This window comes from Anopheles ziemanni, chromosome 2 (assembly GCF_943734765.1).
Source record: "Anopheles ziemanni chromosome 2, idAnoZiCoDA_A2_x.2, whole genome shotgun sequence".
In the NCBI taxonomy this organism is placed as follows: Eukaryota; Metazoa; Arthropoda; class Insecta; order Diptera; family Culicidae; genus Anopheles; species Anopheles ziemanni.
Genome location: NC_080705.1, coordinates 25,673,410 through 25,695,990, shown reverse-complemented (window position 1 = coordinate 25,695,990; position 22,581 = coordinate 25,673,410). Strand labels below are relative to the sequence as shown.

General features: G+C 50.5%; 1 protein-coding gene across 1 annotated transcript; it reads right to left on the bottom strand.

Annotated features, from left to right (window-relative positions):
• Positions 1–4,144: 4,144 nt before the first annotated feature.
• LOC131293281 (microtubule-associated protein futsch) lies at positions 4,145–18,126 on the bottom strand. The gene is made up of 15 exons (XM_058321362.1): positions 16,069–18,126; positions 15,691–15,843; positions 15,518–15,621; positions 14,308–14,408; positions 13,599–14,232; positions 13,142–13,511; positions 12,729–13,054; positions 11,924–12,641; positions 11,511–11,575; positions 11,054–11,423; positions 10,619–10,879; positions 8,792–10,183; positions 8,392–8,617; positions 7,857–8,322; positions 4,145–7,595 (listed from the first exon to the last, which is right to left on the bottom strand). The coding sequence occupies exons 1-15, from the start codon at positions 18,124–18,126 to the stop codon at positions 4,145–4,147; spliced, it is 10,695 nt and encodes a 3,564-aa protein (XP_058177345.1).
• Positions 18,127–22,581: the final 4,455 nt, after the last annotated feature.

Sequence of the window (22,581 nt, the reverse complement as noted above, 5' to 3'; positions counted from 1 at the left end):
GAATGGCCGCGGAGAGCAAGTTTTCTTACAATGCCAGATAAGGAAATGCATTTCTGCAATGGCCAACACATAGGCGGCATCTGCGTGATGCTGGCTCTAGAATTAATTTGTTTTCAAGAAAAAAAAAAACGGATCGTTTAGGAAAATTAAAAACCACACGCCAGCGTGCTGTAATCCGTAGGATGACAAAAAAGATCAGGAATTTAAATTATTCACTTAGAGTTGTTAATATTTAATAGAGATTAATTCAAGAAAAACCAACAGAATTTACTCCACTTTCAAATGATTTTCCAGCAAAGAAATAAAAATACAAGTAACATCTCATCTTACTTTCGACTCGTGAAAGGGCACATAGTAGCCGCTTCAGTTCAATAAATAACCGCACGACCGTTAGTTATGATGTGTCGATGGAGAATTATATCTTTCTCAAATACAAAACCCTACGAACGGTCCTCGAGAACCGGGTGGAGAACGGAAGAAAAAAAAAACAGAAATGAAAAGCAAAACCTTAAACCCGTCCATTCGTGCTTCTCGGGAGGTTTTGCATTTGCGTAACCTCGCTCACGCTAAAGCACGCACGTCACCGTGGAAAGAAAGTTATAAAAATGCTATTAACCCACTATCGGCAGCAAACAAACGATGCGATTGCGAATATACGCGCAAAGATCTCTGCCTCTTGTATAGCTGCGGACCGGCGTTGCCCGTGTTGCTTCATCAATTTCTGATCCATCTCAATAGAACAGCGAGCAGCGCGCAGGAAAAACAACGAAAAATCATATGTCCACCAGGGGGCGGTGGAAGGACGAAGGTGGTGAGACCAGCAGTGGAAAAAGAAAACAAACACTAGAACAACATACAACATTTAAGCCACCCCCTCGGCCAGGAATATATCGGCCAGCTGGTATGACGGAAGCGGAGAATAAAAACGTAATGATTCGCCTTGGACTAGATCAAGGCGGTCCCAATGTCCGACCGATTATCTCATCCCCAAAAACATGCTGCTGCTGCTGCTGCTGCTGGGGAGCACGTGTGTGCACTTGTGTGTGAGTGGGAGAGCACGAACGTGGGAAAAGGTTGCGAGTGAACGGAACGGTTGTTCGCGAAAACCGATACCGATGGTAGGGGGGTCGAAGGTAAGGGAAGAGGGTGTGGTGCAGTGCGTGCGTTATTTGCACTGTCTTAGCACACTTTGCACCCCTCCCTCCCCCACAACTGTCTTCACCCGAGAGCGACGACGGTGGATAAAATAAATATTCCCTCCTCTTGAACTCTAGCAATTCGAGGTCATTGTACCCTTTGCCCGGGTCCGTTGAGGCAAAGCGGGGGTGGGTGGCTTATCGGGTGCAAAACACCGAGCGGCCACGCGGTGTGGCGTATAGTTTACTTTGCGTGGCACATGGCAACCACCCGCTCTCACTAACCCTCTCTCTCTTTCTCCCTCTCTCTCTCACACACACTCTCTTGGTAGATGTAAGGGATGAAAAATGGATATCCTTTAGTTCTACTATCGAACAGCTACAGAGTAACGGTATCGAATGGCGGTATCCTATTGTTGGTCTAGGGGTTTCCCATCTGTTCCCTCCTGCGAGATGAGGAAGTAAAACAGGATGTCATTTACCCCCAATCGTCATCCAACTGGGGCCACGATGATGATGATGTTCGGTCCGAAAAAGCGTGCTTCGTTTGCCAACGAAGACCCACTTCATCCACATAAAGCCGCGGTTCGCATGCAGGTGTGTGATCCGGTAGGTCACGCGCGCGCTGCTGTCACATAAACTGTCAAAATTTACTGTGTGCAACTTACCCCCCAATAAGCAGGCACTGAGATCTCCCGTAGTATCGCGTTCTTAGCAACCACCGTTCACAGTCGACCGTTCTTGCACACCAACACCAACACCAACGCACCTGTCGAAAGAGTGACGTTTCGGCACACGCACACTACGGTCCGGCCGTCGTTCACGTGAAAGTAAACACTTTTCTCATCCTACTCCTTCCGCTTCTTGGGCTTGGGCTCCATCAAAAACTGGGCGTCTCCATCCACCACACTACGGAACAGTTGCAGGCTTCTTCGATGACAAAGGTGTGCGGAAGGTGCGTTCGCTTTTAAAGGGTTTTAAAAACTTTCACCCACCGCAATAAATTATCCGAAAACCCGCCTGAATGGTGCACCTGGTGATGGTGGGACTCTTTTGGCCCTACCGGGAACGGCACTACGGTACGGTACAAGTGGTGGACACAAGTGCGAGAGCACGCGAAAACCGGATGAGATGACGCCAACACACACCTCACGCACGCTTGGGTGCTGGCAATGAACTGAAAAATCACCCTCGGCCAGATTCGGCCGCAGCATCGCATCTCTCGGCGAGCGTCCTTCGCACAAACTCATCGGCACGACATGTGCGGGAGTGTGCGCACTACTACTAACCATGAAAACTGTCAAGCGAAGGCCCGTTGTGGTAGTTGTGAAGCTAGTAAATCTTCCCCTTGCGAATTGATATGTTTCGTTGTTGGAAAAGGTAAAATTTGTTGTAGTATTCAAGTTGTTTTCATGTAGTTTTTCTCTCATTGTTTTTCTATGTTGTATACTACCAACTAATCGAGCTTTTCTTTATGGGTGGTTTTATTGTTGAATTTAATTTTTTACTTTTTTTTAACATTAAATAAAATATAAATTTTATCATTAAAATAAAACTAATCAGAAAAAAGTACTGTTTCAATAGCAATCCTTCTCTTTTTAAAATATTATTTTACAGATCCTGATCAACCTATATACTTCGTTCGGATTTATATACACACACACATACATACATAAAAGTCTCCACAGGGTGGTGATGGGGCCCCATAAAACCACCCCTTATTTTCCCACCGGACGGTTGTCGATGCTACGACGAGTATTTGTGCGTTTGAATGACGGAATTATGAACCGACGACTTGTTGTCGCGCCGTCGTGCTACGTCATGGCTGTCGGGACAGTGTCGGGATCGTTACCCCCTCCCTCTCCTGTCTTTTGCCACTGCCCCACGGCACGGTTGTTTGGGAAATGCATTTTCCATTACACACAAAAAAAAACCTGAACGAGACCCGCCGACCGCCCATAGCACTCTTCGTTTGCGTATAATAGATTTGTAGGTTGAACTTCTGTTTTTGCCCGTGGAATTTTGTTTGCAAGCGCAAAAGGGAGTCGGCGTGTCTGCGGCGCCGCAGGAAGTGAGTGCACTTGTTGGTACGTTACGGTTGGATGCATACGGTCGGGAAAACAAAGAAAGATTTCCATCTGTACGGCCTGGTACGATTAAATCACGGTGCTTCTACAGTTTGTACTTCTATAATTAAAACGAAAGAGACGGTTTTACATTTGATTATGCGTGTTCACGATATGATATTTATCGTATTTTTCCAACTTGTTTCAATTCTTGAGAAAATTGTCATGTTTTTATTGTCCTTGCATAAGTTTTGCAGAATGGTTCAAAATTGTTTTTCCATCTGTTTATTGATTCATTTTAACTATTCTTTATTTAAAATTGCTATTATAGAAAAATAGACACATCCGAAGCTCAGAAAGAGAGCAAGTCTCTTTACTGTGTCTCTTTCTTTCTTCTGTGATTCTTATAAATCATCCATCAGTAGTTCATAAATTATGGGCTTGGGAAAATCTACAGTTAGAATTGTACCGCTTATTTTATTATTACGCTCAATTGTCGAATTCTTTTAGCTGAATACTAGCAGTTTGTTCAGTTTAAAAAAAAATCAATATGTTTTCTTTCTTCACCTTCGTGGAACACAGAACTCGTTCAATTTGTTATGTTTTTAAATGTTTTATTAAAAAAGCGTAAGCTATACCGTTCTTTATAATGCATGATCGTTGAAAGTAAAAGAAAAAATGTAGTAAACAATGCGTAAAATATAGCTGACGGTTAGTCTTTTTTCACGAGGTTGTATATAATTCGTTGTCGTACGATTCGTTTAAAAGTTTCCCTCTTGGTTATACAGGAGGTAAATAAATGTAATAGAAAAATAACAGGATCACATCCATAACGTAAAACGAGTAAGTATGTAAGGAAAAGGGATAAACAAAACACGAGGCCAACAGCGTACAACCGCTTTTCGAAGGTGCAGAGTGATAACTTTCATCCGGCCTCCGGGTTTACTTCTGATCCCGCACGTAGTACGTGTGCTGTTTGGTGACCTTGGACAGCTTAAGATTGTCGTGGGCAGCCGCCGGGCAGCGTCCCTCGTGCTGCTGGATGTACTGCACCTTGTACGAGCTGGAACCGTGGAACTTGTCGTCACCGAACGAGATGCTGGACGCGTTGGCCTTGGTCGAGCTGCGCGTCACGTTCATGGCCGAGTGGTAGTCCCGGATTTGCTTCTGATTTGCCGACGCCGACGAGCTTGTGGTGGAGGTGTTGAGCGAGGATACGCGACCCCCACCGCCACTGGCGAGTCCCGTGCCGGCCAACGACGGCGGTGGGCAGGGCTGTCCGCGCACCGTGCGATTCGTGATGGTGCCCGTCTCGAGCGTCTTCACGTAGTTCTGCATCCGTGCCTCGGCCGATTCCTTCTCGCGCCGATGGAGCGAGCTGTAGCTGGTGCGGTTCGTCGTGGAGTAGATGGCGTTGTCGTTCAGGTTGGAGATGCTCTTGCGCTGGGCGGTCGCCGACACGCTCATGCCACCGATGGCACCGTTGGCACCGTGCACGGTCGAGCCGGAGGTGGTGGACGTTTGCGCCGGGCGGCAAAGGATCGAGTTGTTGACGTTCTCCGAGGAAGCGAACGTGTTCTTCCGATTGTGCGAAGAAGACTGTTGCTGTCCGATCGAGGAAGCCGTCGATGCCAGATGGCTGCTTGATTGCACCACGTTCGAGGTGGCGGTGGACAGCTTGCTTGACGAGCGATCCACCGTGGAATGTGCGGTAGTGCTAGCCGTCCCGATCGTGGATGATTTTCCGGCCGCCGCCGACATATTGTTGTTGCCATCGTTGGCAACGTGTACGATTTTTCCACCAATCAGCCGAGTAGTGGTCGAAGACTGTTGTTGCCGCTTCGAGGACGCACCGTCGACGGTGGACTCACCCAGCACGATGCTGGAGCTTCCACGAGCCCCAGGCCGCGCGGAAGGTGATCCGGCGGACGGGGTGGTCGCATCGGTTGTGCGAACTCCTCGTTGGACCATCTTCTCGCTGACAATCGTGCTGCTCGATTGAGACTTGCTAACCGATGAGGAGCTGGACGAAGTAGCGTGCATCTCCGAGGCAGAGACCGTGCTGTGATGTTGCTGCTGATTCGTAACCATAGCTCCACCGGTCTCGCCTACCAGAGAGCGGTTCTGCGCAACACTTCCCTGCTCTAGTCCGTGCTGCTGACTAGTGGACGACTTGCCTTCCGTTTTGATGGTTCTTGTGACCCATTTTCCACCGATCAACTTCTTCACCTGCGTTTCCGTCACCTGTTGACCGGAAGAGGAAGCCACATGGGCCGAGGAGCCACTGGTTCCGTTCCGTTGCACCGAGTGTCCATTTACGCTCTCGGTATGAGTAATGTTGTTTGTCGATCGGGACTGGCTTTGAGATTTCTTCGTCGACTGACTGCCGGTGGTGGAAGAGGCGTTTGTCGTGCCGTGTATGATATTGTTCGTTCCCTGGACACTGTGTCCCCTTGTGGTCTGCGAGCCTTGAATGCTCTCCATGCCATCGAAACCGGCCTGCTGTCGCTCGGTGAAGCTCTTGTCCGTAACCACTACCCCATCGACGGCCAGTTTCTCTGTTGCGTGCTTCGAAGAGGCCGACTTGTCGGTAACCACCTTTCCATCGACGACCACTCGGGCGCTCGACGAGGACACGTGCGAGCCCGTTACTTGCTCGCGGGAATGTTGCTGTATTGAGTCAGAACCAGGTCCACCATGCGGTTGCATGATGTTCGTGCCATTTGCTCGGATGTGGTGATCTTCTCCATGGTGCAGCTGATGTGAGGCGCTCTGAGAAGAGATGCTGCTCATGGTGGATTGCTGCTGCTGCTGCTGAATCGAAGAGCTGCTTGACTGGTGTATTTTGGAGCTGGACGATGATGACTTGACACTGTGACTGGTGACCTGCTGGGAAGACACTCCGTTGGCCACCGTTTTTCCATTAACCATCGTGCGCTGGTGGCTATCGTGGATGTTCGATTCGTTAATATTTCGGTCCGAAACGTCTTGAATCAATTGCGTGTGGCTCGTGGTGGATCGTTGCTGTGTGGTGCGGCGATCGCTGGTATCGTTGGTACTGGCTTCAGTGCGGTGCGCTCGGTTGACGGCGGTAGAACTGGAAGCGACCTGCTCACTGCTACGATGGCTTTGCTGGTGGGATTCACTGTGGCTGGTGTGTTTAACGGACTCCGACTCCGAACGGGCTGTATGATGATCGTGCACCTCGGTGGTGGTCATCTGTTTCCCTGTTGGGGTCTTTTTGTCTCCCTTGAGGATTGTGGTGACGGTCTGGGTCGTGACGAGCACTGCACCATCGGCGATGCCCGGCTCGTGTACCTCCTTCAGTACGGCTTCCTTTTGTTGCTTTAGCTCGTTGTACTCCTTGAACGAGTTATAGGTGCCTTCGATGTGCAGATTGTCTTGCGGTTTCACCTGCTTGGGGCGCTCCGCCGGGCGGAACTGAGGCTTCTCGGGCTTCTCAAAGTCTCCCTCGGTGCGCAAGTTATCCTCGGGGCGGATTTGCTTCGGACGCTCCGCTGGTTTGAATGTTGCCTTTTCAGGCCGTTCGAACGCTCCCTCCGGGCGCAGGTTGTCATCGTGTTTGATCGGCTTCGGTCGTTCACCTGGTCCGACGGTGGATTTCTGTGGCCTCTCGAAGTCGCCCTCTGGGCGAAGGTTGTCCTGTGGTTTGATTTGTTTAGGCCTATCTGCCGGACGATACTGTTGCTTCTCTGGTGTCGTAAAATCACCCTCCGGGCGGAGGTTATCATCCGGTTTGATCGGTTTCGGACGCTCGCCAGATACGAATACGGTTTTCTCCACCCTTTCAAATGTTCCCTCCACGCGCAAGTTATCTTCATGCTTGACAATCTGCGCCCGCTCCGCTTTACCAACCGTCGTTGGTTTGGGACGATCGAAGTCTCCTTCTGGTTTCAGATTGTCTTGAGGTCGTACTTGCTTCGGACGCTCTGCAGGTCGGAATTGCGGTTTATCTTGCTTCTCAAAGTCTCCTTCCGGACGAAGGTTATCTTCCGGACGCACCTGCTTGGGTCGCTCAGCTGGTCTGAAGGGAGACTTCTCTGGACGCTCGAACTCTCCTTCAGGACGCAGATTGTCATCGTGACGAACTGGCTTAGGACGTTCTCCAGGCTGATATTTAGGACGATCTGGACTCTGGAAGTCTCCTTCAGGACGCAAGTTATCTTCCGGACGTACCTGCTTCGGACGTTCGGCTGGTCTGAATGGAGATTTTTCAGGTCGCTCAAAGTCTCCTTCCGGACGAAGATTATCCTCAGGGCGAACCTGTTTCGGTCGCTCAGCAGATTTATATTGAGGCTTCTCAGGAGTAGAGAACTCTCCTTCCGGACGAAGGTTATCTTCCGGACGCACCTGCTTGGGTCGCTCTGCTGGTCTAAATGGAGACTTTTCTGGACGATCGAATTCTCCTTCAGGACGCAGATTATCATCGTGGCGAATTGGCTTAGGACGTTCTCCAGGCTGATATTTAGGACGATCGGGGCTCTGGAAGTCTCCTTCAGAACGAAGGTTATCTTCCGGACGTACTTGCTTCGGACGCTCGGCTGGTCTGAATGGAGATTTCTCTGGACGCTCGAAGTCTCCTTCCGGACGAAGATTATCCTCAGGACGAACCTGCTTCGGACGCTCAGCAGACCTATACTGAGGCTTCTCAGGAGTAGAGAACTCTCCTTCCGGACGAAGGTTATCTTCCGGACGCACCTGCTTGGGTCGCTCAGCTGGTCTAAACGGAGTCTTTTCAGGGCGATCGAACTCTCCTTCAGGACGCAGATTGTCATCGTGACGAACTGGCTTAGGACGTTCTCCTGGCTGATATTTAGGACGATCGGGGCTCTGGAAGTCTCCTTCAGGGCGAAGGTTATCTTCCGGACGCACTTGCTTCGGACGCTCGGCTGGTCTGAATGGAGATTTCTCAGGACGTTCAAAATCTCCTTCCGGACGAAGATTATCCTCAGGACGTACTTGCTTAGGACGTTCCGAAGATCTGTACTGAGGCTTCTCGGGCGTAGAGAACTCCCCTTCCGGACGAAGATTGTCTTCGGGACGAACCTGCTTGGGTCGCTCAGCTGGTCTAAACGGAGTCTTTTCAGGGCGATCGAACTCTCCTTCAGGACGCAGATTGTCATCGTGACGAACTGGCTTAGGTCGTTCTCCAGGCTGATATTTAGGACGATCGGGGCTCTGGAAGTCTCCTTCAGGGCGAAGGTTATCTTCCGGACGTACTTGCTTTGGACGCTCGGCTGGTCTGAATGGAGATTTCTCTGGACGCTCGAAGTCTCCTTCCGGGCGAAGATTATCCTCAGGACGTACTTGCTTCGGACGCTCAGCCGGTCTATACTGAGGCTTCTCAGGCGTTGAGAATTCGCCTTCAGGACGCAGGTTATCCTCTGGTCGAACCTGCTTCGGACGCTCGGCTGGTCTGAAGGGAGACTTTTCTGGGCGATCGAACTCGCCTTCAAGACGCAGATTGTCATCGTGACGAACTGGCTTAGGACGTTCTCCTGGCTGATATTGAGGACGATCCGGGGCATGGAAGTCTCCTTCAGGACGTAGGTTATCTTCCGGACGCACCTGCTTCGGACGCTCGGCTGGTCTGAATGGAGATTTTTCAGGACGCTCGAAGTCTCCTTCCGGACGAAGATTATCCTCAGGTCGTACCTGCTTCGGACGCTCAGCCGATCTATACTGAGGCTTCTCAGGAGTAGAGAACTCCCCTTCAGGTCGAAGATTGTCCTCCGGTCGAACCTGCTTCGGACGCTCGGCGGGTCTAAACGGAGTCTTCTCTGGACGATCGAAGTCTCCTTCAGGACGTAGGTTGTCGTCGTGGCGTATAGGCTTCGAACGTTCTCCAGATATGTAAACCGTTTTCTCCGTTCGTTCAAAGTTACCTTCCATGTAAAGATTGTCCTCATGGCGAATGATTTGAGCTCGCTCAGCTTTTCCAACAACCGTAGGTTGAGGTCTTTCGAATTCTCCTTCTGGCTTCAAATTATCTTGAGGTCGTACTTGCTTCGGACGCTCAGCAGGTCGGTATTGCGTCTTATCTTGTTTCTCGAAGTCTCCTTCAGGACGAAGATTATCCTCTGGACGTACTTGCTTCGGACGATCAGCTGGTCTGAATGGAGACTTCTCTGGTCGCTCGAAGTCTCCTTCGGGACGAAGGTTATCCTCAGGACGAACCTGCTTCGGACGTTCAGCATACCTATACTGAGGCTTCTCTGGAGTAGAAAATTCGCCTTCAGGACGAAGATTGTCTTCGGGACGAACCTGCTTCGGACGCTCGGCTGGTCTGAAAAGAGTCTTTTCTGGGCGATCGAAATCGCCTTCAGGACGCAGATTGTCATCGTGACGAACTGGCTTAGGACGTTCTCCAGGCTGATATTGAGGACGAACCGGGGCCTGGAAGTCTCCTTCAGGACGAAGGTTATCTTCTGGACGCACCTGCTTCGGACGCTCGGCTGGTCTGAATGGAGATTTCTCAGGACGCTCGAAGTCTCCTTCCGGACGAAGATTATCCTCTGGGCGTACCTGCTTCGGACGCTCAGCCGATCTATATTGAGGCTTCTCAGGAGTAGAGAACTCGCCTTCCGGACGAAGATTGTCCTCCGGTCGAACCTGCTTCGGACGCTCGGCTGGCCTAAACGGAGTCTTTTCTGGACGATCGAAGTCTCCTTCAGGACGCAGGTTGTCGTCGTGGCGTATAGGCTTCGAACGTTCTCCAGATATGTAAACCGTTTTCTCCGTTCGTTCAAAGTTACCTTCCATGTAAAGATTGTCCTCATGGCGAATGATTTGAGCTCGCTCAGCCTTTCCAACAACCGTAGGTTGAGGTCTTTCGAATTCTCCTTCTGGTTTCAGATTGTCTTGAGGTCGTACTTGCTTCGGACGATCTGCAGGTCGGTATTGCGGCTTATCTTGTTTCTCGAAATCTCCTTCTGGGCGTAAGTTATCCTCAGGACGAACCTGTTTGGGACGCTCGGCTGGTCTGAAAGGAGACTTCTCAGGACGTTCAAAATCTCCTTCCGGACGAAGGTTATCCTCTGGGCGAACTTGCTTCGGACGCTCAGCCGATCTATACTGAGGCTTCTCTGGAGTAGAGAACTCGCCTTCCGGACGAAGATTGTCCTCCGGTCGAACCTGCTTCGGACGCTCGGCTGGTCTGAAAGGAGTCTTTTCTGGGCGATCGAACTCTCCTTCAGGACGCAGATTGTCATCGTGACGAACTGGCTTAGGACGTTCTCCAGGCTGATATTGAGGACGATCCGGGGTCTGGAAGTCTCCTTCAGGACGAAGGTTATCTTCCGGACGTACTTGCTTCGGACGCTCGGCTGGTCTGAATGGAGATTTTTCGGGACGTTCGAAGTCTCCTTCCGGACGAAGATTATCCTCTGGGCGTACCTGCTTCGGACGCTCAGCAGATCTATACTGAGGCTTCTCAGGAGTAGAGAACTCCCCTTCAGGACGAAGATTGTCCTCCGGTCGAACCTGTTTCGGACGCTCGGCGGGTCTAAACGGAGTCTTTTCTGGACGATCGAAGTCTCCTTCAGGACGAAGATTATCATCATGACGAACTGGCTTAGGACGTTCTCCAGGCTGATATTGAGGACGATCCGGGGCCTGGAAGTCTCCTTCAGGGCGAAGGTTATCTTCCGGACGCACCTGCTTCGGACGCTCGGCTGGTCTGAATGGAGATTTCTCAGGACGCTCGAAGTCTCCTTCTGGACGAAGATTATCCTCAGGTCGTACCTGCTTCGGACGCTCAGCCGATCTATACTGAGGCTTCTCAGGAGTAGAGAACTCCCCTTCAGGTCGAAGATTGTCCTCCGGTCGAACCTGCTTCGGACGCTCGGCTGGTCTAAACGGAGTCTTTTCTGGACGATCGAATTCTCCTTCTGGACGCAGGTTGTCGTCGTGGCGTATAGGCTTCGAACGTTCTCCAGATATGTAAACCGATTTCTCCGTTCGTTCAAAGTTACCTTCCATGTACAGATTGTCCTCATGGCGAATGATTTGAGCTCGCTCAGCCTTTCCAACAACCGTAGGTTGAGGTCTTTCGAATTCTCCTTCTGGCTTCAAATTATCTTGAGGTCGTACTTGCTTCGGACGATCTGCAGGTCGATATTGCGGCTTATCTTGTTTCTCGAAATCTCCTTCAGGGCGCAAGTTATCCTCAGGACGAACCTGCTTCGGACGCTCAGCTGGTCTGAAAGGAGACTTCTCTGGACGTTCGAAGTCTCCTTCCGGACGAAGGTTATCTTCAGGACGAACCTGCTTCGGACGCTCAGCAGACCTATACTGAGGTTTCTCCGGGGTAGAGAACTCGCCTTCCGGACGAAGATTGTCCTCCGGTCGAACCTGCTTCGGACGCTCGGCTGGTCTGAAAGGAGTCTTTTCTGGGCGATCGAACTCGCCTTCAGGACGCAGATTGTCATCGTGACGAACTGGCTTAGGACGTTCTCCAGGCTGATATTGAGGACGATCCGGGGCCTGGAAGTCTCCTTCAGGACGAAGGTTATCTTCCGGACGCACCTGCTTCGGACGCTCGGCTGGTCTGAATGGAGATTTCTCAGGACGCTCGAAGTCTCCTTCCGGACGAAGGTTATTCTCAGGACGAACCTGCTTCGGACGCTCAGCCGATCTATACTGAGGCTTCTCCGGGGTAGAGAACTCGCCTTCAGAACGAAGATTGTCCTCCGGTCTAACTTGCTTCGGACGCTCGGCTGGTCTGAAAGGAGTCTTTTCTGGACGATCGAAGTCTCCTTCAGGACGCAGATTGTCATCGTGACGAACTGGTTTAGGACGTTCTCCAGGCTGATATTGAGGACGATCCGGGGTCTGGAAGTCTCCTTCAGGACGAAGGTTATCTTCCGGACGCACCTGCTTCGGACGCTCGGCTGGTCTGAATGGAGATTTCTCAGGACGCTCGAAGTCTCCTTCAGGACGAAGATTATCCTCAGGACGAACCTGCTTCGGACGCTCAGCCGATCTATATTGAGGCTTCTCCGGAGTAGAGAAATCGCCTTCCGGACGAAGATTGTCCTCCGGTCGAACCTGCTTCGGACGCTCGGCTGGCCTAAACGGAGTCTTTTCTGGACGATCAAAGTCTCCTTCAGGACGCAGGTTGTCGTCGTGGCGTATAGGCTTCGAACGTTCTCCAGATATGTAAACCGTTTTCTCCGTTCGTTCAAAGTTACCTTCCATGTAAAGATTGTCCTCATGGCGAATGATTTGAGCTCGCTCAGCCTTTCCAACAATCGTAGGTTGAGGTCTTTCGAATTCTCCTTCTGGCTTCAAATTATCTTGAGGTCGTACTTGCTTCGGACGATCTGCAGGTCGGTATTGCGGCTTATCTTGTTTCTCGAAATCTCCTTCGGGGCGTAAGTTATCCTCAGGACGAACCTGTTTGGGACGCTCGGCTGGTCTGAATGGAGACTTCTCAGGACGTTCAAAATCTCCTTCCGGACGAAGGTTATCCTCTGGGCGAACCTGCTTCGGACGCTCAGCAGACCTATACTGAGGCTTCTCTGGAGTAGAGAACTCGCCTTCCGGACGAAGATTGTCCTCCGGTCGAACCTGCTTCGGACGCTCGGCTGGTCTGAAAGGAGTCTTTTCTGGGCGATCGAACTCGCCTTCAGGACGCAGATTGTCATCGTGACGAACTGGCTTAGGACGTTCTCCAGGCTGATATTGAGGACGATCCGGGGTCTGGAAGTCTCCTTCAGGACGAAGGTTATCTTCCGGACGTACTTGCTTCGGACGCTCGGCTGGTCTGAATGGAGATTTTTCGGGACGTTCGAAGTCTCCTTCCGGACGAAGATTATCCTCTGGGCGTACCTGCTTCGGACGCTCAGCCGATCTATACTGAGGCTTCTCCGGAGTAGAGAACTCGCCTTCAGGACGAAGATTGTCTTCCGGACGAACTTGCTTCGGACGCTCGGCTGGTTTGAAGGGGGACTTTTCTGGGCGATCGAACTCTCCTTCAGGACGCAGGTTGTCATCGTGACGAACTGGCTTAGGACGTTGTCCAGGCTGATATTGAGGACGATCCGGGGCCTGGAAGTCTCCTTCAGGACGAAGGTTATCTTCTGGACGCACTTGCTTAGGACGTTCAGCTGGTCTGAAGGGAGATTTTTCGGGACGCTCGAAGTCTCCTTCCGGACGAAGGTTATCCTCGGGTCTTATCTGCTTAGGACGCTCGGCAGATCTGAATGGAGTTTTTTCTGGAGTAGAAAACTCTCCTTCGGGACGTAAGTTATCCTCTGGACGGACCTGCTTCGGACGCTCGGCTGGTCTGAAGGGAGACTTTTCTGGACGCTCGAATTCTCCTTCAGGACGCAGATTGTCATCGTGACGAACTGGCTTCGGACGTTCTCCAGGCTGATATGTTGGACGATCTGGACTCTGGAAGTCTCCTTCGGGACGAAGATTGTCCTCAGGTTTAATCTGCTTCGGACGTTCGGCCGGTCTGAAAGGGGACTTTTCCGGACGTTCGAAGTCTCCTTCCGGACGCAAATTGTCATCGTGACGAACTGGCTTTGAACGTTCAGCTTTTCCAACAGTCGGTTTTTCAGGGCGTTCGAATTCTCCTTCTGGTTTGAGGTTATCCTGTGGCCTGATCTGTTTCGGTCGTTCCGCGGGACGATATTCGCTTTTCTCTGGAGTTGTGAATGCGCCTTCCGGCCGTAAATTGTCATCAGGTCGTATCGGCTTTGGTCGCTCAACCGGTGTATATCCTGCACGATCAGGCACATGGAAGTCACCTTCCGGTTTCAGATTATCCTCATGACGGATCGGTTTGGGCCTCTCATAGTCAGTTTTAAGTTTTGTGATGTCTGCTTTCTCAAAATCTTCCTTCGTCCATGTTAGTCTGCGCGCCGTCGCTTCTTGGTCAGTACTGCTATGCTCGATAGTGTACGACTCCCTACGGATTTGGTGTTGTTCCGCATCTTCTTTGGTCCACGTACCCCTTCGAACGGTGGATGATTGTTCGTTGAGCTCAGATGCGAAATTTTCTAAAAACGAAAAAGTATTAGCGATACGATACATCGATGTATTTTTTCTTGGAAGGTCAAGAGCTAATTAAATACCTTGTTGGTAAAAATTCTCCGAATTGCTCATAGTGGTGTATTTAGAAGATTTAGTTTGAGACGTCGCAGTGCCACCTCCACAATTGTAGCAGTTATGACGACTGAAATAAAAGGAAAAGATTTGAAATAAATTTAAAAAACATATTATTTGTAATATAAGCATGAAAATTCTTCCTAAACTTCAGGCAAATGGATACGACCGTCATAGAAAACATTAAAAAGACTAGATGATTGTGTTCGAAATTTAAATTGTGTTATCTGGTGTACGTATTTTTTAAAATCAACCGTAAAAAATACTTGCAGTTCAACAAAATAATGAACTTGCAAACAAACATGAAAAAAAAAACATAGATAGGTTAGTAAAACCAACAAAAGTAATCGTAAAGGGTACCACAATATCCAATGTTCGGAGCAAAGCAAGGACAAGCTTCAAATACTTTCAATCAAAGAGCCCTGGCATTGCTGAACATGTGAAATCACCTAAGTGAGATCTTCAGCTCACCGTGAGAAACAAGTATATAACAAAATGAGCATGAGTCTCGTAAATAGCGAGAAGTTCAAAACAAATGGTAGCATCAAGGAAGGGGGAGACCAAAACAAACTAAATAAATAAGCCTCACCATGCCCCCCCCCCCCCTATACCCCCCCACCCCCTTCATACCCCATTTACCGGTGACAAACCACGGCGCCGGCAATCCCAGATCACACCACCACAAACACGATCTCGGCCCAGCAGCCCGATGGCCGATGATGTCATCGCGGGTCGCGACGTTCGCGTAGGCTGTTCGTAAACGAGCATAAATTGAAACGATGGTGACCAAACGAACTGCGAACGGTGCATGGCGGCCCGGTCGAGTCAATTGACCATTTACGGTCTATACTCGGACACGTCGAGGTTACCCACTTGTATACGTACTGGGTACGTTGATAATCGCTGGGGCCGGGAGACAACCCAGACAAGCCAGGGGTGGGAAAGTGGGGAGGAACGAAAGACCAAAAAAACATGATTTCCTTCGACGATTGTCCGTCCACTCCTTCGCAGTTAGCTCGCCTGCAGCGATCGTAATGCAAGTCAGTTCCCAACAAAAACTAGCAAAAAAAAAATTTCGAAGGACTTTTCTTTCAACATTGCCGTAGGCGTTTGGTCCTAGATACAGTAAAAATGATGCCAAGAAAGCATAAAAGCACACGGCAAAAGTTTGCTTCTTACCCGCAAGTACAGATTTCGCAGATGCACTGCTCCTGGGCGGTCCGTTCGTCCTTGCGTTTGGTGGACGCGCTCCGATCGTTCACTTCCTTAATCGTCACACGATCCTGAAACGAAACAGTCACCATCAGTTACGGTCGGCATGAAGCAAGCGCCTTGCAGCTTGTTTAACCTACCACCATGTCCATCGACTTGAGGTTCTTAATACGCTCCGATTCGTCGAGCTCCGAGCGCCCGGAACTTTCCTCGAGGAAGGTGATCTTCTCCAGCACATCGATGTGCTTCTTCTGGTCGATCGTTTTCCACTGCTTTGTCTTTGCATCGTACACCTGCGGCGGGAGAGGAGGTGTCGTAAATAATTTTATGGTAATTGAAAAATGGTTAATGAAAAAGTGACTTGAGCCACTTCTAATAACTGAAAAACAAAATGCCAAACTTCACCAATTCGGTATGTACAGAAAATCGGTGTTAAAATTTTACGTCCTCAAACGAACAAATGTTTTTTCATCACAAAAGTTATTTCCTAATAACCAGCTCCGCCTTTATACACCTACCTTGGTGAGCTGAATGGTGGTCGTAATGTTGGCCAGCTCGGGCCGCTCCACCTCCAGCTCCTTGACGATCTCCGCCGGAATGTCGGTGGTGACGTCCTGCTCCAGAATGGTCTTCTGGTCGACCAGCTCCCAGCGCTTCAGCTTCGGGTTGAACAGCTTCGCCTCGAAGGACGTTTTCGTCACGTTCCGTACGTCGTCCTGCAGGTCGCCCGTCACGACGTCCTTCGGGACGATCTTCTCGTCGATCAGGTTCAACCGGCGACCGTGCTCGTCGTACGTCTTTCGCTTCACGATAGCTGAGTTGGACTCGCGCTGCTCCCGATACTCGGACGTCTTGCGCCGGGAGCGGCTTTCCTCGTCCATCTGCGCGTAGTGCGAAGCGGTTTCGTACGTTTTCGTCGACGCCGCGTGATGGCTGCTGTCGGCCTGGCTTTGCGCCGACTCGGTGACCAGCTGCGTGCTCTGGATGGTGCCGGCCAGCGAATCGTGCACCGACGACAGGCTAGCGACGGTGTGCGCCGATTCCGTTTTCGCGAGCATATGGTTGGAATGTTGTCCGGTGGTGCTGGTGGCCGCTTCCAGCGCTCGGTTGTAGTTTTCCAGCGTCGTCGAATCGATGATGGCGGTCTCCTTGGTGGTGTTGAGGGCGCTCGTTGACGAGCTGACGTTGGTGGACGAGCTGGTGGACACATGCTGGTCGGCACGTCGCGTGGACGACGTGTTGGTCGAGGTGGCGGTGGTACCCGCTTGGGAGTTTTTCACCCTCAACACGTCCGATGACTGGGCTGCCAGCTTGTCCGCACCGTCGCCGGTGCTCTGGAACGATGACGAGGTGGTACTGTAGCCTTGGGCCGCCTGGTACGACGAGGAGGTGCTCGTAATCTGGTTGCCGGCCGCATCGTACATAACCTTCGTCGTCGGTGCCTGACTCTGGGCCATCGAGTACCGCTGGCTGTCGACGTGCTGGCGTGTTTTACCGCCGTCCCCTACCAGCTGGAATGTTTTCTGATCGAAGGTGGAATGATCCGGCAGCACGGAGGTGGCACGTAGTGAACCATCCTGCCGATCGAGCCCCGACGCTATCTGTGTGAACTGTGTGCCACCTCCGGTGGAATGGAATGCTTCCGACGATGACGCCTGCAGTGTGCTGTGGGCGTTCTTCGCCGACGTCGACGACGAGGACGTCGAGGAAGAGGACATTTTGGTCGCCTTCGACGATTGGCTCGACGATTGCTCGCTTTTGCTCGACGATTGCACAACGTTGCTCGACGACTGCGACGAGTGATCGTGCATCTGCGAGCTGGAGATTGCACTGGATTCGGACACAACCTTCTCACTGCTGCTCGTGGCACTGCTGTGGGACGACTGTGACTGTTGTTCCATTTTCGTTATGGCACTGCTCTGCACGACTTTATTGCTGCTGATCACGTTGCTGTTGTTGTGCACGTTCGCGTCGAGAGCCATCTTGCTGATCTCGATCTTGCTCGGCCCGATGGTCGTTATCACTTCCTGCTGCTGACTATTTTGATCGCTCGAGGCAGCAGCGGTTTCCCGGGCGAAGGATTCCTTCGTGCTACCACCCCCACTGGACACCAGTACCGTTCGCTGTGACACTTTGCCCGATCCCCCCACCGTCGTGCCGATCATCTCCGTCGCGTCGATCGTATCGCTCGCGATGTGTCGGATCTCCTCGATGATGTTATCGATCTGTTTCGACTTGCTGGCCGCACTGCGCACACTGCTCACCGTACTGAACTTCTGCTCCTGGACCGACGTCGACGACGACGACGAGCGTTCCTCACTGGCACTGGCCCGGCTGGCGGTGGACGACTTACGAACCGTCTCCGAGCTCGACTGTTGCTTCGAGTTCGAGTCCCGGCTGGTTCCGCCCGTGGTCGTCGTCGAACTTACGGCCAGCGATTCCAGTGGGAGCGCGATCGAACCATGGTCAACCGATGTAACCGTCGTCGTCGACGACGTCGTCAGATGCGATCGTTCCGCGTCGATCAGACTCTGACTGTTCAGCTTCGCCTGCTTATCGCGCTTGTTCAAGCCCATTCTGCCCGCCTCTCTCTGTATTCACCTGATTACACCCGGGAATATTTAACCTGTGGGTAGGTTTCACCTCACTTGCCACTTGCACTTGGTCTTGCAAATATTTGTATTTTTTCCCCCTCGCTTGCTTTTTTGCCCTTTTTTTCGAGCACACTCGTTTATTCACCACTCCACTGGGGCGCTATCAGTGGCGCATCACACTGCCGGTGGCCACTTATCAAATTACGACCGATTTTCAAACCATCTGCCGGTGGTGGTGGTGGATGCGTTGACACACTTCACGCAAACGGTGCGCCACACGAGCGAGCGGGAGATGTTGAGATGCTGCCGTCGCCGTTTGCTTGCGCGCACGATGATGAGGTAATAATCCACTCGAAAACCGGACACACAGAATCCACAGCGGGCCAAGAGTCGAACCGACCGGAGCGGGCAACACGAACGTACTGAACCGGGTCCGTCCGTTTCGCGGGTCGAAAACCCTCCACCGGATTCACCTCGCCGACGACACAAACCTCCCCCCTTGGGGAGGGCTGGGAGTGTGTGGGGGATTCGCCTACGACCGGAGCGGGGCAGTGCGCGAGAGTAGGAGCTTGCGCGTGCGCGTAGTTGTGGGTAGAACCGCGAAACCCGCGCCGGGGTGTATGGGTGTTGTTTTTTTTCCCTTTACTTTTTTTACCACTCCGACCTTTCTTCGTTTCACCGGACCGCGAGAGTTTGGTACGCGGGGCCGCGCGCGGGGAGAGATCACTTCACTTGTTTGCTGGTCGACGGACACGATGTGACTGAGCGCGGCGTTCGCTCGCTGCATGAATTAAATATTATGAAAAGCCGTGAGACGGGTATACGACCACGATGTCCGGGAAGGTGTACTTTTTCGAGTCTTGCGGTGTGTGGCTCTCGATCGCGACACGACCAACAACTCCGCCGGCTCTTATAAGGGCGTATTGGTATCCGCCTACGTGGTACACGCCACCTTCAGAACCCAAAACTCCCAGCTGCCAAGCCGGTATGGGTGCGTGAAAGCTACCGGAAAGTAATAGCCGACCCGTTGTTTGTGGTTTCATAAGCTTCACGTTACCAGTACTTGCTGTGCGGCAATCCCATGGGATCCGCTCGGAAGCGATTAAAGGGCAGCAGGAATCCGTACGGCATTCCCGATTCCCTTCCGAGGTGAAATGTTTAAACACAATGCGTGTCTAAATTTATCCCAATTGCGTAAACCACTCAAGCCCCGGCGTCGGTCGACATACTGCTTTCATTTCAGTTCTTCGTGTATCGAACGGATGCATCATCGAACACCTTTTGTTTTATTTCCGAACGCTTGCCACAGCCTCAGTTCCTATCGCATCAGGAATAGATTCGATGGCAAGACCAAATTTAGAATGAAAACCAGCTCATCGGTGTGATTCACGCAGGCAAACAAGACAGATCAGCAGCGGCTTTGTGGTTCACATACGGTCGGTGCAGAGACCGACAACTCGTGCGGCGTGGGGGACGACGACGACGACGACGACGACCACAAACCTTACGGCCTTATGGGAGCCACCACCTCCGCATCCGACTGCAATTCGGTCTTGGCACAACGTCCCCAAAACTCCCACGTGCGCGGAGAGTTACGGCTCCGTGTGGCCCACGCCACGAAATGTTGCTTTCGAATTCGGAACGAGATATGTGTGGAGTTCAGCAAGCAAAGCAATCTTCACCCCACGATGGTGTTATTTAGCTCCAGTTTCAATCCCTCGGCAAAGAGGGATGTGTGGTTTGGCAGCAGTAATGGGTAATTTTCTTCACTCCGGAAAGGAAGCGTGCCGATGAGCGCGTTTCCTAAAATGCGGGCTGCACACTATCGGGTTCCGCAGGGAGGGAGGAGGAGTGAAAAGTGAACACACCACATCCTGCCGAAATGGCCGTTTTTGGGAAGGTGATACTTCTACGGCGTGCCGCTTTTGGGGTTACAAACTATTTTATTACATCTGGACGTCATGCCTTTATGAGATCATTTTGAGGACGACACAAGATTGTCACCAACAAATTAAATCTTTCTCCGAACTACGGTGATTTCCTTTCTATTTCGCGACAAGTGGGAAATACCAAACCACTAACGAATAATATAATAGTAGACACGTTGACTGACCTTTTGAAATGAGCTGATCTTTTCAATCAGTTCGATATTCTAGCCGACTCGAGAATCGATCTAGGAAATGTGAGGTTTAGTAGTTATTTCAGATCTTTTATCTTTTCCCACAAGCTCTATACAGGATTTATTACTTATCCACGTGCCAGTAGGCAACTAAATAAGTATCAGCACGTGCTTCGCTCATTGAAACTAAATGGGGTGTGTTGCATAAACTAGGCGCCTTATCGACCAATCATTTCAATCAGTGTACGGCCGGTACTTCAAACAGGCTTCCGTTTTAATACCGGAGCAACTAATTAATACATCAATGGTGACTTGCTCAAGTACGCTACTGTCACGTCCCAACACGATAGTCAGTTCTCGGCTGGAAACACACTGTTTTATTGCGGGTTCTCTACTTAACTGGTGGTGCTGCTACCTTTCCTATGATACTTCACATTCGTTAGGTTTGTGTAGCGAAATTCCTCAAAGTTGCCGATACGATAAGAACCCCAACAGGGTTGCTGCTATCGCCTTGAGAAAAGAAGGCTGACCGGTACATACTTAAGATAACGTATCGAGGTTATCGACCGTATTTATAGAAATTTAACAACGACAAAACTACTGCTTGCTGTAGCATTCGTTCTTGTTGTAGCCAGTCAATGGTGACTTCTTGGCCATCGTTGGACGAATGCTAAAATAAAACAAATATCTTCTTTCAGGCGCGAGAGGAATTTGATTTTACTTGAAAAGAAAATTTGCGTTATACGCAACACAACGTCTAATGCTATAGCTAACGGTGTCACATAAATTCATCGAACACTGGCTATCGCGTCCACTGCGTAGCACTTCTCTGGCCAACCCTTCCTACCAGGGGGCTACTACCAAAAACGCACACGAAGCGGGAAACCGTTGATAAAACGCACATAAACACGCCCCACTAAAGTCTAAGGTTTGAAAATTGACCTTCAATTAGTGTCGAGCGCCCTCGGACACTATGCGCTGTTGTACTTTGGCCCAAGTTTGGACTGCTCCGGTGAGGTAAGGTGACACAACTTATCACCGACCGTCCGCCTTGTATCGCAATAGCACTTTTCGAATTATTGGAGAGTTAGAATATAAAATTCACACTTCATACAACCTCACGTGTCCCACACCTCATTTGCGGTAGAATGCTGCAAGTTCATTTTAAAAAGGTTACACGCGAGTTTATCATTACCATGTTTGCATAGTGCGGGGCTGGTACGTCCAAGCTGATGATGGACAGAGGTGTGGCTGGGAGCTTTTTTGTTGTAGTTGCATTTATTTGTTGCTGTACGTATCTAACCTGACCGCTTGCTTATCAGTGCAAATGCATCGCACGAGCACGAACGTCCAGCCTTGAAATCTGTATACGGTGGACCGGGCTGGGAATTGTGTTCACTTAGTGAAATGTGCCGAACGAAGTGGTATGGTGATTGGTGAGAATGCATGGAGTTTCCCGGGTTCTCTGAAATTGGCCAACATTTCATTGCCGGTGGAGGTTTGGGGAAGCGATGGTTTAATTTAAGCCTCCGCACGACCACAAAACCAACGGATCGTTAAAGGTAATTGAAGAAAATGGGTATATTTGATGGTGCATTCTTATAGTCAATAAGTGTTATGAACACTTTTTACCTTTCATAACAACACACAATTTAATACCCTTATATAGGAAAGATAAAGAATAACATAAGTTGAAATCAAAGTTGCGGACAGATGTACAATCACTTTTATACAAACTGGGTCTAAAAGATGCCAATAATATTTTCTTGTGCAGCGTATGAAATAAAAAGATAATAACATAGGTGCGCAAATAACTATAACGTCAAGTAAAACTAACGTTTAACTACTTGCAATTGAAAATAATAAAACATCTGTTCTACATCAACACAAAGCTATTCAAAAATAAATTTCTTTCGTTTTGAATTTCGCTTGCTTGTGTTACATAAAACTAGTATTTTGAAACGTTAAAAGGTCATTTTATTTAACTTTTCTCCCCTATCACCTGCATTGATATGAGGGACATCCTTCGTCTCTTCGGCATTTCCTTTCGGTTCCTTAACTGTATAGGTGCAGGCGCTTCACATCATCACACGGCACCGTTTCTAGTGGCTCATCCGCAAAACTGCAATGGAGATGACCATGAAACCGATCGCAAACATCCACCTGCGAACGTCGTCTCGGGACGGCCTCCGGGCCATCGCCGTCGTCGTCATCGAGTAACGAAACGATGAGACTCTGTCCCATGGAGCTACTGGAAGTTTGTTCATCACACAGGTTTGCTCGTTCGGGCCATGGGGCCCCAGAACCGCGCGATCTTG